Source organism: Mesoplodon mirus (genome assembly GCF_964341445.2).
Source record: "Mesoplodon mirus genome assembly, chromosome: 15".
In the NCBI taxonomy this organism is placed as follows: Eukaryota; Metazoa; Chordata; class Mammalia; order Artiodactyla; family Ziphiidae; genus Mesoplodon; species Mesoplodon mirus.
The window spans coordinates 17,818,227-17,836,993 of record NC_138991.1 but is presented as its reverse complement, the minus strand read 5'-3'; the positions used below and the strand labels follow the sequence as shown (position 1 = coordinate 17,836,993).

Sequence of the window (18,767 nt, the reverse complement as noted above, 5' to 3'; positions counted from 1 at the left end):
GGAGAAGTAGTGACACAGACCATATGGCCTGAAAAACTGAACGTCACTATCTGGCACTTCACAGAAAAGTTTGCCAACCCCTGTTCTAAGCGCATGTTTTCATTAAATTTGCCCCCAGGGGCTTCCCTGGTGGTGCAGTGGTTGAGAATCTGCCTGCCAATGCAGGGGACACGGGTTCGAGCCCTGGTCTAGGAGGATCCCACATGCCGCGGAGCGGCTAGGCCCGTGAGCCACAACTACTGAGCCTGTGCGTCTGGAGCCTGTGCTCTGCAACAAGAGGCCGCGATAGTGAGAAGCCCGCCCACCGCGATGAAGAGTGGCCCCCACTTGCCACAACTAGAGAAAGCCCTCGCACAGAAACGAAGACCCAGCACAGCCAAAATAAATAAATTAATTAATAAACTCCTACCCCCAACATCTTCCAAAAAAAAAAATTTGCCCCAACCTTTTGAGGTAGGCAAGAAAAAGACTGTTGGCCTGATATGTCAGAAAAAGCAATAGAAGGCTGAGAGAAGAGGTGACTCAGATTCCCATCTGGCCTCTTTCAGCAGCCTCCTACCTGTTCTGCCCTGCTCCAGCCTTATCCTTGCCTCAGTCTCCGTTCTCTGGTCCAGTGTCTAAGCTGTAATTAGGGTAGCCCTCATGACAAAGGCAGCCTGCTAAGCACCTCCGAGGGCTCGCACTGTCTCAGGACAATCATTGCTTCTCTATAAGCCATGGGGCTAATGCAGAGTCCTCACTGTCCTGGCCTTTCTTACCACTCCAGCCTCACCTCTGATCCCTCCCAGCCTCCTGTGGTCACACTGGCATTCTAGCCATGGTTCAAAGGAACCCTGTCCCATTCAAGTTCAGTGGCCACCTCTCTTGCCTCCAGTGATCTGCATGTGCAATTTCCTCAGCTCAGAAGACCTCCCTGTCTTACTCTCCAACCTTGTTCAATATGATAATTGTCACTCTTCTTTCAAAACTTTGTCTCAGTGACCACATACCTGAGAAGGTACACCCTAAATTGACTTATGTTTCTCTTCTCTGTGCTTCCACAGCATCCTGAATTTACCTTCATCATAGCCCTTATCATAGTGTATTGATATAATGACTCTTGCTTGGCTCTCCCACTGCTTACTATTTGTTGAGTGCTTATTATTAGCCAGGCACTAAATACTTGATGTGCATTAGCTCATTAAATTCTTAATTAATACTTAATTAATTCTTAATGAAGTAAGTGGTGTTATTGTCATTGTTTCATAGGTGGGGAAACTGAGACACAGAGCAGTTAAGTACATTCTCTAGCCTGGAGTCAAAGACTGTCCAAATCCAAAGACAAACTTCTTAACCTCTAGGAGACGAGGGACCACATATCAATATTAAGTTGCACTCAAAACTAAATGGATAAATGAAATTCTAGTTTAGTATTTTTCATTTACTAGCTGTGTCACTTGGAAAATTACACACATTTTGGAGTTTCAATTTCTCTACTTATAAAATGGGGATAACAGTTAAGTATCTCATGAAGTTCTTTCGAGGATTAAATGAAAAAGAGTTAAAGCCTTAGTTTGGTTGGGAGGCCCAGAGGAGCCTCCCAACCCTACAATTTATGGCTACAACTGTTTAGCAGGAATGCTCAGCTATGAGGGGTAGGAACAGAGGTGTATCTAGACAGGTCCTGGGATGGGGAGAAGTCTTCCCAGTGGGTGGAGTAGCAGAAGTTAAGTGATGGATCATGGGTCTCAGCAGGACACAAAGGAAATAGAAATAGGAAAAGGACTCATATATTTAGTGCTAGAGATAACTGGTGTTTACTGGTGCCTGGCCCATCTCTCCTTAAGGCATATGGAGGAAGTCTAGTCTCATCAAGGTCATGTAAGTGGAAGTCACATGAGTTATTTCCAAGTGAAGTATTTAAGATCCAGGTTACTACTTCCATACTTCTTTCTCCCCTGCTATGGGGTCCTTTGAGGCCACTTATATTCTAGATGGCATAACAACAAAGAAACCTTTGTGGCATTGAACTACTGCGATTTAGGTATTAATTTGTTGTTGCAGCAAAGCCTAGCTTATCCTGACCAATCCAGCAGAACAAAAGATGAAGTCCCTTGCTTTCTCCTCTGTCATCTGGTCTGCCTACAATGTGGCTTTTTTACTGGAGGATTCATGATCCTTCTCTCTTCACAGCTTCCAGAGCTTGTTCATATGTATATATGACAGCCATTAACAAAAACATTGGGACCATGCGAAGAAGAAGGAGGTCTAAATACTGAGCGCCTCAGACTTGCTTTCTGTTTTTTTTTCCCTTCCAAAGCAATGAAGGTTGAATGCAAAGAGATGCTGAGAGGCTAAAGATGGCCCTGGATCAGATAACCTTGAAGACAAATTAATTTCTTGATTTATTAGCTTCAATACATTGTGGAAGTAAAGCTGAGGGCTCCTTGAGGTACCTCACCTTATGCTCCCAATTCCAGGACTTAGCTTGAATGCTGCTGAAGACAGGCCAAAGACCCATCCTCACACCCTAAAGGTTCTATTATCAGCTGTTACTGGAAAAGAGGGGTGGGAAGCGGTTAACAAATAGCAGACAGAGGACCCTGACAGTGGCTCATAGAATCTCACCCAGTCTGTGGTACTGACAAGATCCAAAACGGTGCCATGGAAATGCCATGAGCTTTGGAATTAGATCTGAGTGACAATTCTGAGGGACCTTAAGTTCTTTATTTAGCCCATCTGAGCTTACGCTGCTTCATTTCTTAAGTACGGGTACTAATGATGACCACTATCCATTTAGTGCATAATAAATGCCAGGCTTTACTGCCATCATTGCATTGTAGACTCATGTGAACACACAGCCCTATGACCTGCACACAGTAGGTGGTTAATGTTTGCTAACACTCCCAACACTACATTGAAACCCCATCAGAGAAAGCTCCAATGGAGCTTTATGCTTTTTATTTCTATCCCTTGGCTCCAGCCTACCCACGTTTTCTCCCTTTCCTTGACCCCTGATTTTAAAAGGCCTACCATTCCCTTCATAAGATGCAACGACTTTGGGATATCAGATCTGAGCTAAAGTCAACTTGGGTGTCTCAGGTCTTAAGTAGATAATTCTCATTTCTAGTTTAGAGGGATGAAATAGGACTCCCCAGGGATATGCTTGAAGGACAAGTATTGGTCTTGGCTTTTGTTTTCTGGACTCTGTTGTACCAGCTTTGTCTTCCTGAGTGGGGTGTGGAGAAGGTGTGCACGTGTGTGTGTTATGGGGTGGTGGCCGGAGCAAATCTAGAGAGTAGGGAGTAGGGCGAGGACAGAGGAGACTAGAGAGATGTTCCAGCTGTTGTAGCGAGAAAAATGTTAAACGGTTGGGATATTTAAAGGTCTTCTTTAGGCTCTTTTACAGTATACTCATGATATAATCCTCTTATTCCATCTTGTCACATAACCTTCAAGGAAATTCACATTATTCCATTGGCATTTTAGGGTCTAGAAGACGCTGGGTGAGGGCAAAGAGCCCAAGGGACAAAGAGACCTTGTTACACCCAAGTAATTCTGAGAACCCCAAGCATGGAAAATTCATCTCATGGGGCTTGGCTACAGAGGAGTATAGCACCCCCTGCCCTAACCCCAAAACACACACCTGGGCTTTCTCCTCTGAAAGTCTGGTAGGACTTCTAAGGACCGAACAATAACCAAGAGTTTTCCAACAGACTTGCTCACTATAGCCTAGCCTCTCACAACTGATCCTTCATTATAGCCCCTACTTCCAGCTGTCATAGCTAGATTTGAGCACCCTGTGGTTCTGGATCCCTCCTGAAATTGCTGGGCAGATGATGAGAAGGGGAAAAGTGCCATAGTCAAAGGTTAGCAAGTGCATGAGCAAAATCTTATACTCAGTCAATGTGAATATATTATTGCTGTGTAGGAGCTCATCTAAACACAGTGGCCTGTAGATGAAGAGGATAAATGCTAAGAGCCAAGGCCAGCGTCATTCCTGTCCCCTCTCAGTTTCTGCACTTTGAATCTAGCCTGAGTCCATCTGATAAATGGCTGGTTTGTACAACTGTATGAGAAGTGACTACGGTCCAGGCTTTGGCTTTCTTCCTTGGGGAAGAGCAGAGAGAGGACGTGTGCTTAGTAGACCTGGGTCTCCAGGTCTCATATAAGACAAGACCCAGAAGAAGGAAGAAAGGACGTGCAAGCTGTATCATCTATGATGTTCTTGACCTTTTATGTGCATTATTCCAAATTAACAGGGGAAAGAACTAATGATCTTAGGCCTAAAAGGGATGGGATGGACGCCTAGAGGTTGTGACTTGTTCAAGGTTAAACAGCGAAATTTTGGATGTGGGATTTGAAACCAGGTGTCTCTGATTTCCCATTATTCCAGGTAATCTCTCGAGGAAGCTTTATACAAGACAGAACCTTCCATATAGAAGTGGATCAGTGGAAGCAGAGAGGGCAGGCAGCGGGCATTTCCTATCTGATAGCAGACAATTCCTACATCTTGCTTGGCTTCTCACATAACCTGCGGCAGGTTATTCTTGTAACTAAAAAAGCCAGGGACACATACAGACACATCACTCCCCTTCTGGGCCCCAGTCTTAGCATCTGTGAAATGAGGGCATCTCACTGGAGAATGGCTATTTATTGTCCCTGCAGGGGTCAGAATCCATTAGGAAGAGAGGAGAGAAAATGCTGGGTGAAATCTACCTCAGGCTTAGCCATTATAAAAAGAAGCCACATTTACAAAAGACTATTACCCACCCTCTTGTCACCCAAGACAGTAGTTTTAGTCCATCAATACCACCAGGCAGCACGGGACTATGGGTGACACTGGCCCCTTATCTTATCTCATGCTTCATTATTCTGGAGTTCAGCTTTCAGCACCTACTCTGAGGGGGTTGTTTTAATGGGATCCTTAGAGAGTGTTTACTAGATTAAAACTGTGACTTACTTCTGCAAAGCAACTCTGCAAATGGCTTTATGGGTTTCCGGATTTATTTTGTCTCAATGACTGGGCTCAGTTTGCAAATCAAATCAAAGCTGATTTTTCCAACTGCCACTTGGGCACACCCAGCGGGAGTCTGCAGAGCCAGCTGTGTTCCCTTGCCGGCTGGCACCAAAGATGGGAGTGAGGCTGCCTGCAGGCAGCCAGAGAGGTTCCAATAGGAAGACAGTGGACAAGCAAGGCCCTGAATGACCCCAACTGGGGTGGGGGGAACAAGGCCGAGGAGGCAAATTTTATTTTCTGGAAGGAGAAAAGGCAGGTTCATGTGGCCCCAAAGACTGAATGGCAGAAATAATAGGGAGCCAATTTGGACCCCTGATGTTGAGGTTTCCTTCAACTGAAGTGTCCAATGGTGGGACGACCTCCCTGGGGGAGTAGTGAGGTTCCTGTCACAAAAGGCAATCAAGCGGAGCCTGGCTGGTCTTTTTGTTAGTGGGGAGTGTAGATCATGTAGCTAATCCCTGCCTCTACCACTTTTATTCCTACCTTCCAAGAGGACATTAAAAAATTTTTTTTAATTTTATTTATTTTTTTTGGCCGCGTTGGGTCTTTGTTGCGGTGCGCGGGCTTCTCACTGCAGTGGCTTCTCTTGTTGAGGAGCACAGGCGCGTGGGCTTCAGTAGTTGCAACACGTGGGCTCAGTAGTTGCCACACGCGGGCCCTAGAGTGCGCAGGCTTCAGTAGTTGTGGCGCACGGGCTTAGTTGCTCTGCAGCATGTGGGATCTTCCCGGACCAGGGCTCGAACCCGTGTCCCCTGCATTGGCAGGTGGATTCTTAACCACTGCACCACCAGGGAAGTTCCCAAGAGAACATTTTGACAAGTAGCTTGTATTTGAAAAAATGAGGTCATGGAAGACATCATCCATCCATCCAGCCAGCCAGCCATCTAGCCATTGATCCATACATTAATTGAGTGATCAGTCCATTCATTTATCTATTTGTTCATTCAAAATATATTATTGAGCACTAATGTTTGCTAGGATCTGGGGACACAACATGGCTCAAAATAGGCACAATCCTTTCACTTACTTCACTTAGAATCTAGCTGGGAGACAGACATTCAATATGTAAGCCAACAAAAATATATATATTTATAAGTCATGATGAATGCTATGAAAAAAAGTACAGGGTATAATGAGAGTGGAAAACGTTGGGGATACACATTAGACTGGAGGTCAGGATGGTCTTTCTGAGGAGGCGGAATTGAAGCTGCAGTCTGAAAGATGTACATCTGTTAAGCCAGATAATTTCAGGCAAAGGGGGCAGGATGAGGAAAGGTCTTACTGCAGCAAAAATAGAAATAAAGTTTTCCCTCTCCTGAGAACAAGGAAAGTAAAGGGAACAGTGAACAGGCTAGAGAAGAAACATAACATAGCCTGAAAGAGTTCATCACTCCTAGTTTTTAACTGCTACTAATCTGTAGTGTCTGTAACTAGATTTGTGCTTCACAAAGCTAACCTATTACTCTTTAACACTATGTGAATTACATCCTGCACTCCCTTGTAGCAAATCACCCCTTGTGGCATTTGCATTTCAGAAAAAAGTTTGCAGGCCGATAACCCAGAGACAAACGGACTCAATTACCTGGCTGCCTGATGCCAGCTGTGACTGTTTTGAAGTAATGCAGGAAGAATGCAAGACCTTCACTACTTTGATCCTTATCATATACCCTGGACTGCCAGCCCCACATATAAAGTCTTCTCCGTTTGGGGGTGGGGGGACACACACAGTTCTTGAGGCGCTAGCCTGCTGTGTCTTCCCTCCTGCCTGGCAGAACAATAAAGCCATCTCCCTCTTCCTCCAAAATCTCTGTCTCCGTATTTCTGTTTGGCATCAGTGCACAGGGAAGCCGACATTTCGGCAACAGTCCTGAGGCTGGAAGGAGCCTGAAAGAGCAGTGTGCTGGAGGGCAGTGAATAAGCGGATAGAAGCCTGGATGAAGCTGGAGGGTAGGAAGGGGCCAGATCATGCAGCCAAGTCTGGTGGAGGCAGGGCCTGTGGGCAGGAGAAAGTAGCAAAGTGAACGAGTGCATGGAAGGAGGCGGGGAAGAATTAGGTAGGAGAACGTGTAGGCAGGAGGGCTTGGATGGAACTGCACATGGCTTCTGGAAGGGGAACGGACCCATCTGGTTCTGGAACTGAGCCTCTGTGTTCAGTTCCATTTCCCCCATGGCCTGCTCTGACCCAGCCAGAAGGGCATGAATTGAGATACTGGGTACCTCTTTCAGCCACTGCAACCCTGGGCATCCTCCACAGACAGGATGATCAGCTTGCCTGGGAAGAGTTGTCTCTCACTTAAATTTCAGCACCTTGGAAGTTTAGGTCTCCCACCTCAGGTTTTCACAAGCTCCGTTTTCCCCGGCATGTTCTGCTCACCCCTTCAACCTGGTTCCTACAACGAGCCCGCCCCTCGTCTTCCAAATAGAGAGTGAACAGTATTGAATGGGTCTAAGTCCACCTCCCTCTTACTTGCCTTCTCTCACAGTTGCTGTTTTAACTACAAGAACAAAACCTAACTTTTAAATGGATCTTTTTTTTCTCCCTGACTGCCTTCCCTTCAAAGTCTGAATCAGAGTTCTCTGTTTCCAAACCAAAACTTAATGTCTATTTACCCATTGGCTGTAGTTTTCTCTATATAGCTCTGAGCAGACTCCCGGAGCTAGAGTCTGCCAAGCAAAGGGCTTCTGAAATGTTCTTTTAGGTCTTGAACTTGAGGCGATTCCATTAGCTTCTTGCTATCCTCAACCTGAAGATGTAACATCCTTCATATAATAAGAGCCCTGTGGTCCACGCTGTTGGTGCCACACCCAGATCCCCTTTACAGATTGGTGTGACATCCTCCAGCTCCTGCGTGTGTGGGGGGCTAAGGACTCACCCCTGTGACTCTCTCCAGAGACTTGTGCAAGGCTCAGAGGTGCCACTTCCTCTGGAGCTACCTGAGAGATCTCCTGAGGGGAAGGAGAAGGGGAAGGGAAGGGAAAATGCCAAGGGCTGATTGGTACGGGGGAGGAGTCCTGGTTTCTTGCCTCAAAGCTGAACAACTTTGGAGAACTTTACACTCTACCCCGGGATCTAGCCTAGACTTAACTTTATCTGAGAAGAGATTCTTACTCAGCCTTTTCCCTCTTGACCTTACAGATTTCTTCCACGAGCTCTCCCTCAGTACATCCCATACACCCAAATCCCTGCCTTGGGCTCTGCTTCTCGGGAATCTGTCTTAAAATGCTACCATTCTTCTTTATCTGCTCACTGACAAATCCCCCTTCCCCAGTACAGCTGAACTCATGTTCTGATTCCTCTGAACCTCCAGTCAGCGTTAACAGCCAACCCCTGGCTGAGGAACAAGGTACAGAAGATGTGAATCTGGGATGGTACACCATGCCCCCGCCCCTCCATATCAATGAAAAAGGCTGCCTTCCAGCATTCTGAGAGGAGCCTGTCCTAATCCCAGAACTAACCCCTCCACTAGCTAATACCAAACCTCCACCCCACAGTCCCTTAGCAGCGCCTTCAGCAGGAGGTTCTGCGCCCTGGCTCTATAAATAAATACTGCCCCCTGGTGGTGTGTGAATCCACCGGCCAGATGCTCTCCAAACACAGGGAACTTGGCTCTTCACGTGGAGTCTGGGCCAAGGGTGTGGCTCCTCTCACAGAGTGAGGTCCTGAGTCCGCTGGCTTCTCAAATGCCACCCTTCGACTCAATTACCAGTGTTAGCTGAGAAGAAGTGGTGATGGGACGAGGGGGCACAAAGTCTCTCACGCTGCACCCATCCCAGGGGAGGGAGCCCCGGGGGTGTCCCAGGAACACACACTCATTAGTGCCTAGGGCTTTAGCTCTGCTGCCATCAGACCTCGCTCAGTACCTCTCACTTCTCTTTAGAGGCACTGATCACAATCATAACTCCAGCACTGTCTGTTACAATCCTTCACTTACTGTCTGTTTCTGCCCTAGATGGTGAGCTTCCTGAGGACCAGAAGCACGCCTGCTGGTTCATCACAAAATCCCTAGTTCCTTACAAGGTACCTGGCTCACAGGTGCTCAGTGAGTAAGCTGACCACGTGAGAGAAATAATGGTCATCGATCATGATTTTTAAAAATTTCCAAAACAATTTGCAGTAAATAAAACCACGTTTATGTTTATGATATCATTTGATCCTCATAACAAACTAGTGGGTCGAGGTCTCGGTGTGCTGGAGCTGGCTTGCATCTGCGCGCTACAGAAGAAATGCTGCTAAACATTCAGGGCTTTCTTGTAAGCCAGTTGTTAAACTATTGGTAACTTGATATTGGATTTGTGGGTATATTTACACCCTGGAAATGGACAAAGACTACAAATAAGGGCTTTTCTTTTACAAAGAGCAGGTTTATCAGCAAACCACTGGCAGTAGGTACATTCAAAAATTGTTGTGTGAATGGTTAGGTGGGGGTCACTTTAAATACGGCGCTGCTGAGGTTTGAGAAGATGGAGTGAGACCCCCAGAGTCTCTGAGCCTTGCTGCAGTGAAATGCTGACTCCACATGCATTTCCTACTTTAGCAGGCGTTTTTCGAGGGTCAACTATGTGCCAGGAACTTCCTGCCAGGGCACAGTGTGACTGGGAAATTAGTGGTTAGGCCCGAGCAGTTCCTCATCAGAACTCCTCTGAAACAGCAGTGCTGGCCCCTGTCCCAGGAGGCCTGGCCCTGCCCAGCACCTGATGCTCCACCATCATGTGGGGTCTGGGAAGGGTCCTGCTGCCACGGACCCAGCATCTGGTGTATATGGGTGGCCCACTGTGTGTACCCCCTGCCCTGGGCTCCTTCCACAGAACACGCAGCTCCTCTGCATGAGGCAGCCTCGCTCAGCTTCCGAAAGGAACAGGAGCCACATCTGGACATCAGCCCACCTCCGGGGCCCCCTCTGGCAGGGCCCATTCTGGCTCCTTGCACATCCCTAAAAGCTATTGGGATCACGCTGTGAATGGTAAAGAGTCAGAGGTTTCAGTGGGAACCGCTGGACACTGCCCCTAACTGCATGGGGCCGGTTATGCATTGAACTGTGTTCCCCCCAAATTCTTATGTTAATGTCCTAACCTTAGACTGCGACCTTATTTGGTAACAGGGTCCTTGTAGAGGTAATTAGTTAAGTTAGGATGAGGTCATACTGGAGTAAGGTGGGCCCCCAATCCAATACGATCAGTGTCCTTATAAAAAGGGAGAATTTGGGGCTTCCCTGGTGGTGCAGTGGTTCAGAATCTGCCTGCAAGTGCAGGGGACACAGGTTCGAACCCTGGTCTGGGAAGATCCCACATGCCACAGAGTAACTAAGCCCATGAGCCACAACTACTGAGCCTGTGCGTCTGGAGCCTGTGCTCCGCAACAAGAGAGGCCGCGACCGTGAGAGACCCACACACCGGGATGAGGAGTGGCCCTGGCTCGCCACAACTAGAGAAAGCTCACGCACAGAAACGAAGACCCAACACAGCCAAAAATAAATAAATAAATTTATAAAAAGAAAAGGGAGAATTTGGACAGATACACACAGAGGAAGATGTGAAGAAGGCAGAGATCGGGGTGATAGTTCTACAAGCCAGGGAATGCCAACGATGGCCAGAAAACCACCAGAAGCTGGAGGAAAGGAGTGTAACAGACTCTCCCTCACAGCCCTCAAAGGAGCCAACCCTGCTGACATCTTGACCTTGGACTTCTAGCCTCCAGAAATGTAAGACAATACATTTTGTTGTTTAAGCCACTTAGTCTGTGGGACTCTGCAGTCGCCGAAAACTAACCCAGGTCCCTTGCTTTGCAAACCTCAAAAGTGGGCAGCACTTAATTAGAGCTTGGGTGACTAACAGCGACCTTACAGACAGACAAGGGTTAGAGCTGCATGCTAGAGTCAAGGACTGTATTTAATAGAAGATGCCCTGGGCATCTGGTCAGATCAGAATGATCCTGAACAGCTCCAGGCTGTTCCATTCTGAGGGGCAGCCCTCCAGTTCCCCGGGACCCACACAGCTGACCACAGATGCTGTCTGGAGTCACCAGGGTCAGGGACAAGACATCAGCAAGTTGCTTCATTGTCACAGCTCTGGCCTCAAGCCTGCCCGTGTGACCATACTCCAGAGGCTGGCTGGCCACTGGCAGACCCGTGCAGAAGGTGCCACGATGACAGAGAGGTGGAGGAGTCTGGAGGGAGACAGATGGCCCATGGAATTTGCCACTGGGACTTCACATACCCCCACTGCCTGCAGGATTCCCACCATCGTATTTTCTCAATTAAAAAAAACAGTATTTTCAGCGAACCCATAAAAAGGGAAATTTGATTCACACCATCAGGAAAGGGATGGGTCAAATGCTGACTTAGATCCTTGATACCAAGTCCTCATGGGCAGTGCGTGAATTCAGACAGGGTTCTCCTTTAGTTGACCCTGGATGCTCCAAGGGTACAGAGTAGACATAGCCAAACACAGCTTTCCCTGACCTGTGGCTGACGGGCATTCTGCACTATCCAGCCCTCTGCCCCTGCCAAGTGCTGCTAGAGCCTGCTTCTCCTGGCTGGAGTGACGGCCCTCACTGGAAAACAAGGGTGTGGAAGCTTGTAATCCACCACTTACTCCCGACTCCTCTGAGCCCTGCCTGGGCATGGCCAGCTGGGCATTCATACTCATTAATGCATTCCTATCCTTTCCCACGCCACACCTCACGTGTGTACACAACACACTCCACTAAAGGAAGATTGTAACCTAAACATCAGACAAGAAGAGAAATCCTTATACTAAGAAGAGGTAGAGAGTTCTTCTGTTCCAGTTCTTTAAAGGCCACTGTAATTCTGCAGATCAGCAATGCAACTTTGGAGAAGTGTGGCATGGTGGGCTCTATATCTATCAGGACAGTAGGTCCCGACACTGCCAGCTACATATACTTTTAAATATTCTCTCTCGAAGTCCCCATGTATACCTTTGCCTGTCCGATCACATGTTCCTAATTCCCAGTTCAGAAAATACGATCCAACAAACTCCCCTTTAGGAGGGCTTATGTCCCAGAGGGTGTCCTTAGAATCCCACACATCCTGCAGGGGAGAGCAATGGCATCAATCCCTACACAAAAATAAGCTCAAAATGGATTAAAGACCTAAATGTAAGGCCAGAAACTATCAAACTCTTAGAGGAAAACATAGGCAGAACACTCTAGGACATAAATCACAGCAAGATCCTTTTGGACTCACCTCCTAGAGAAATGGAAATAAAAACAAAAATAAACAAATGGGACCTAATGAAACTTCAAAGCTTTTGCACAGCAAAGGAAACCATAAACAAGACCAAAAGACAACCCTCAGAATGGGAGAAAATATTTGCAAATGAAGCAACTGAAAAAGGATTAATCTCCAAAATTTATAAGCAGCTCATGCAGCTCAATAGCAAAAAAACAAGCAACCCAATCCAAAAATGGGCAGAAGAACTAAATAGACATTTCTCCAAAGAAGATATACAGATTGCCAACAAACACATGAAAGGATGCTCAACATCATTAATCATTAGAGAAATGCAAATCAAAACTACAATGAGGTATCATCTCACACCAGTCAGAATGGCCATCATCAAAAAATCTAGAAACAATAAATGCTGGAGAGGGTGTGGTGAAAAGGGAACCCTCTTGCACTGCTCGTGGGAACGTGAATTGGTACAGCCACTATGGAGAACAGTATGGAGGTTCCTTAAAAAACTACAAATAGAACTACCATATGACCCAGCAATCCCACTGCTGGGCATATACCCTGAGAAAACCATAATTCAAAAGGACACATGCACCCCACTGTTTATTGAAGCACTATTTACAATAGCCAGGTCATGGAAGCAACCTAAGTGTCCATCATCCGATGAATGGATAAAGAAGATGTGGCACATATATACAATGGAATATTACTCAGCCATAAAAAGAAATGAAATTGACCTATTTGTAATGAGGTGGATAGACCTAGGGTCTGTCATACAGAGTGAAGTAAGTCAGAAAGAGAAAGACAAATACCGTATGCTAACACATATATATGGAATTTAAGAAAAAAAATGTCATGAAGAACCTAGGGGTAAAACAGGAATAAAGACACAGACCTACTTGAGAATGGACTTGTGGATATGGGGAGGGGGAAGGGTAAGCTGTGACAAAGCGAGAGAGAGGCATGGACATATATACAGTACCAAACGTAAGGTAGATAGCTAGTGGGAAGCAGCCGCATAGCACAGGGAGATCAGCGCGGTGCTTTGTGACCGACTGGAGGGGTGGGATAGGGAGGGTGGGAGGGAGGGAGACGTAAGAGGGAAGGAATATGGGAACATATGTATATGTATAACTGATTCACTTTGTTATAAAGCAGAAACTAATACACCATTGTGAAGCAATTATACTCCAATAAAGTTGTAAAAAAAAAAAGCTAGTGGGAGCCATGGAGCACCGTCACGGGGAAGGTTTCTCTGTGTGTTTCCTGCCCCCTCCTGGGGGATGCTGCAGACACCCAGCTGTCCAGCTTGAGACCAGAGCTTTAGTGCTAGCCAACTGACGAGGTTCTTCTTTCTAGATTATCTGTTTTCTTCAGTGGAGAAGTCTGCCAAGGCCCATAATTTGTGTCACTTTGTCTGCAGGCCATCAATTCTCCTTGCCTCACTTTATCTCTTTCTGTCTGGTAGCCTGGGTTCTCGAGAGAGAACACGTTAGGGACCTGTCGACCTCTCATGACGTAGGTGAAGCCAGAGTGAGTTCTTATCACAGTGGAGCCCTTAGTGCTCCTGTCTTCTTCCTCCTGCATCTTCCCTTTTCTGACTACAAATTCTTGTGATTTTCTTCAAAGTTATAAAAGTGATGTGTGATAGGTCGCGCTGCATATTTTGCAAATAACCATAAAATATTCTTCTCTCTCCCCGCCGCCCCGTCCCTTGTCTCTTCCCCTCCCTGACATGTGTGCATTTCCTCTGGATGTGTGTGCCTGTGTGTATATCCTCACATATGTGTATACATACTTGAGTCATTGTCTTTGTCTATAGTTTATATCTATGACTATATGTTTATTTATATTTACACTTATCATCGCTGTGGAAGCAATCTATGAAACTATACATGCTGTCAATAAATGCAGGGAACAGAATGCAACTGCCTAATTTTGGTGTGTTTATACAGGGAGGATAGCTGTTTAAAGTATCAATTCTATAACAAAAAGATAAACCTGATTTCTAACCATTCAACCTTGTAATAGGTTAAATGATAACAAACCCTTCATTGATTTTGCTTTTAAAGAATAATAAACAGAAACATGTACCAATGGAAAGAGCCAGGCAATTCAATTATAATTAGGGAAACAAAAAGTGATGAGCCTGAACAATGCTGCCTTAGTTTTGGGGATTAGTGTTGAAAATGCCAACTACATAACGATGCAGTGTTGGTTTTCTCATTACCGAAGGCACTAACACTAATCACCTCATTTTTGAAAGCCATGCGCCAGTTGAATAAAGTGCAAAACCAGAAGATAGGTCTAATTGACATGCAAAATAAATACCCAAACACAGACCCGAATACAATGAAAATCTATAGCAGAAGACTATTTGAGTACATTTATATTTACCACTCCACTGATTAATGTACCAGTTCGTCCATCCATCTAGCCATCCATTGACTAAACAAGTATGTTCTGAGCTCTTCCTATGCTTTAGGCACTGTGTTATTAATATATACCGTAAGTATATATTAATACCTAGATGCAAGTGACTCCAAAGAAAATAACAATTCTTTCTTGTTATTTTTAGCCACTGTTGCCTAAAATTTCCCTGTGTGGCTAGAGGGAGAAGTACTTAAATGGCTGAAGACAGACAGGGCATGCCAACATACCTTTCGTAGCCAGACGAACACAGTTGATTTTGGTCTCCTGTGAACAACAAAAGTGAGACTTCAGTTAATTGGTCGTGGGTTTGGTTTTTTAATACATATACAATATACATATACATAGTTGCCTATATAGGCATGCATATGTATTTTTAATTATAATTTAAAATTTGTCCCTTCCATTTTCTCCACCATTGGAATCACCTTTTAATTCTATGTCATTTCTTTTCATGCTAGGTACATACTTCGTTACGTTCACTTCCTGGCTCCCATCACCTTATAAGCTTCTTCCCCAGACAGAACCAATGCATAAATACTGCCCAGCACAGAACAACTTTAACCATAACACTAAGTGGGTACACTGTGGCACGTGTGTGCTTCACTCAGTTGCATGGGTTAGTAGGTGGTATCAAGGGCATCCTTGAGAAGCTCAGTTAAAAGTATATAATGCACCTAAATGCATACACTGAAACAGACCCTTAGGAATAGCCCAGTCAATATGAATGTATAAGAAACAAACAGCAAAATTCATGCTCAAAAAGTTACTTTGGCCCAGAGATCTCTGGTAGACACCTTACAGTTTTCATAGATAATGTTGTGTGGGTGTGTTTGCGTGGCAATAGAATCTTTGTGTGGTGAGCTATCTTGTTGCTGTTGGCTGCTCCCCAAGTGAACAGGATCCATAAATTTATGATGTTGCTGGGCATGCAGTTGAGATACAGAAGAGTGTGCTTAGCAAGAGAATCATTTTAGCCTGCGTTATTGGGACCATATCCTAGGAGGTTGTGGAACCAGCTGAACATTCCAGTTGACTAAGTTATACCTCCAGTAAGGGTCTGAATATTGTGTAGCAAAGGAAAATAAAAAGCAAAGAATGCTTTTCTCTTTCTGACTTACTTTACTCTGTATGACAGACTCTAGGTCCATCCACCTCACGACAAATAACTCAATTTCGTTTCTTTTTATGGCTGAGTAATATTCCACTGTATATATGTGCCACATATTCTTTATCCATTCATCTGTTGATGGACACTTAGGTTGCTTCCATGTCCTGGCTATTGTAAATAGAACTGCAAACAAATACTATATGCTAACACATACATATGGAATCTAAGAAAAAAAAAAAAGGTCATGAAGAACCTAGGGGCAAGACGGGAATAAAGACACAGACCTACTAGAGAATGGACTTGAGGATATGGGAAGGGGGAAGGGTAAGCTGTGACAAAGTGAGAGAGTGGCATGGACATATAGACACTACCAAACGTAAAATAGATAGCTAGTGGGAAGCAGCCGCATAGCACAGGGAGATCAGCTCGGTGCTTTGTGACCACCTAGAGGGGTGTGATAGGGAGGGTGGGAGGGAGGGAGACGCAAGGGGGAGGAGATATGGGAACATATGTGTACATATAGCTGATTCACTTTGTTATAAAAGCAGAAACTAACACACCACTGTAAAGCAATTACACTCCAATAAAGATGTTAAAAAAAAAAAAGCAAAGAATGCAAGTGTGTGAGGCTCAAGAATCCAATGCCTATCTTGCTAATGCTCACACGTAAGGAACCACTGCATCTTGAAGACACTGAGCTAGTCAGGATTAGTCAGAACCACTGCATCTTGAAGACACTGAGCTAGTCAGGATTATGCAGAAGTAATAAAACCCATGAAATTCAGGGGCTAAAAACAGCAAAGGTTTATTTTCCACTCAAGCTACATGTCCAATGTAGGTGTATGGCTGGGTCTGAGGGTGAGGTAATGGTGGTGGTTAGGGGATACTCTAATCATTGTAGTCACAAAGACCAAGGCTGGTACCTCCATTTTAACACAACGCTTCAGTGTTCACTGATGCAGGAGACAAGCATGATGAAGAGTTAAGCACTGGCAACTATCAGAAGTAACACTTTTACTTTGACTCAGGTTTCATCAGCTAGAGCCACTCACAGGGCCATGCCTGACTTTAGTGAGGTAGGAAATGGAGTCCTCCAGGCACCAAGAAGAGAAGCAATGATAATGTCTACAGCAGAGTCTATTTTATCCATGCACACCTCCAAATGCTAGGAATTGTCACTGCTATTAAACCCAAGTATGACTCCCCAGTGGTCTTGATTCTGTTCTGCAGACGACAGAAGGTCTGCCTTTGCTTGTGTAGGAAAGATGTCTTGATATTGAAAGACAGTTCTCAGATTCATGAACCTTCTTCTTCTTCAACAATTCCTCATACGATAAGAATTCGAGGCCTTTGAACTAATACCCATCATGCTCCTCTGGGTCACTTTCTCTCCACAAAGGTGAAGGCTAATGTGTCTTTTGAGGAAATGTTCGCTTTAAAATGTGTCACATTAAAGGGAATATTGGGTAGCCACAATGGTTTATTCTACTGCCTTCTTCCTCATTGAGTCGTTCGTAGAACTTTCTAATTCTCCTTAGAATCATCTTCCCTTCCACAGTTGCATGCCTGAAAGTGAGCCATTTCCCAATACCACCTCCTCCACCCGAATCTATTCATCTATTTTCTATCATCTAGAGCACACAGCTGATTATGTTTAACTATCCTTGGCTCTCACAAACATGACTCTGACATAATCTGCTTTCTCCCAACTTCCTGACATCTTTAATTCCATAACCAATTTGTCTTTGTTGGTTAGAATCAAGTACAGAATAACAAAGTCCTGAGTCACTCTCTTGGCCTTCTGGGTGACTGAATTGTTAGCAAGCAAGTCAGGAACATGCCTGAAATTCTGCATTTGATCATTTGGGAAGTCTGGCCTGTGGGCATTAACTCAAAGTTCCCAATTGGTTCTGTAAAAAGAAAATGAGTACTTTCCTTGTGCCAAGATTATGTAAGCCTTTGGGAAAAGGAAAAGCATTTGGTATATTTTCCGTTCCATCTCCACAGTACAATACAATTTCATGTCCCCATTATTTTAACCTCACTCACATTCCATTTCCCACTCTAGACTTGTAAATCTGCACACAAGAATATGTCACTTTGGGACAGAATATAATGCCCTAACTGTTGTGCTTCTGTTAAGACCTGCTTCTACTCAAGGATCTGCCAGTGCTGTGCGATACTGAGCAACTCACTGCCCCTCTCTGTGGCTCAATTTTCCCACCAAACAAATGACAGAGAAAGGGATGGAGAAGGCCACTTTGGTCGAGTAGGCGGGATATTCTAAGGTTGCTTCCAGTTATGAGGAGGAAGAATAAAATTTTCAGACTTTCATTTTCCAAAATGTAGAGACTGTGGTACAGAGAATAGACTTCCGGTGCAAGAAAAACTAGTTGGTGGGGAGAGTGTGGTGGTAGAGATGATGGTAGTGGCTTGCACCAGGAGGGAGAGCCTTGCTACAGAGATCCTGCCCCCGCCGCAAACCTTTGCAAAGCGTATCTTGGCTCTGCTTGATCCCAGGGTCCTCCCACCACCTCACCCTGCCCCATGCTTCTGGTATTGATGATACCCACTGGGTCCTCAGTCTAGTCTCTTTGCAGCCCAATTTCCTGTGATGCTCTTCCATGGCCCTGATCCCTAAGCTGTTGTTTGGCCTCGGTGTGGCTCATCCACTTAGCATGTCAGTCCCTGAAAGCATCACTAAGAAAAAAAAAAAAAAAAAAGAGGAAGTTTCCCTTTTCTTAAGGTACCTATTTTGAACATTTAATTTTTCATTCTTGTAGCAAGGCTATGTGATGAATATCACAATGTTCCCTTTTTCTCTCTAATGAAACAAGATTACATACAATTTCCCAAGGTTACACAGATAGTAAGACCAACAAAGTAACCTTGAAGTAAATGGCCTTGTTTTCTGAGGTGTCTGTTGGCAAATATGTTTTTGCCACTGAGGTCAGACGCTCTGCTTTCTTGGCTTGTTCACAGGCACAGTGATGTGGAGCACAGCCACATTTTGAAAAACAGGCCAAGCAATTTGTAT

General features: G+C 45.1%; 1 protein-coding gene across 1 annotated transcript in view; it reads right to left on the bottom strand.

The window, feature by feature from the left end:
• PTPRT (protein tyrosine phosphatase receptor type T) overlaps positions 1-18,767 on the bottom strand; it is a gene marked incomplete at both ends in the record, with an annotated part of 1,080,119 nt that overhangs the window by 200,546 nt on the left and 860,806 nt on the right. Inside the window, 1 exon segment of the mRNA XM_082644817.1 lies at positions 14,850-14,886. Within this exon segment, the coding sequence (XP_082500943.1) occupies positions 14,850-14,886 (37 nt within the window).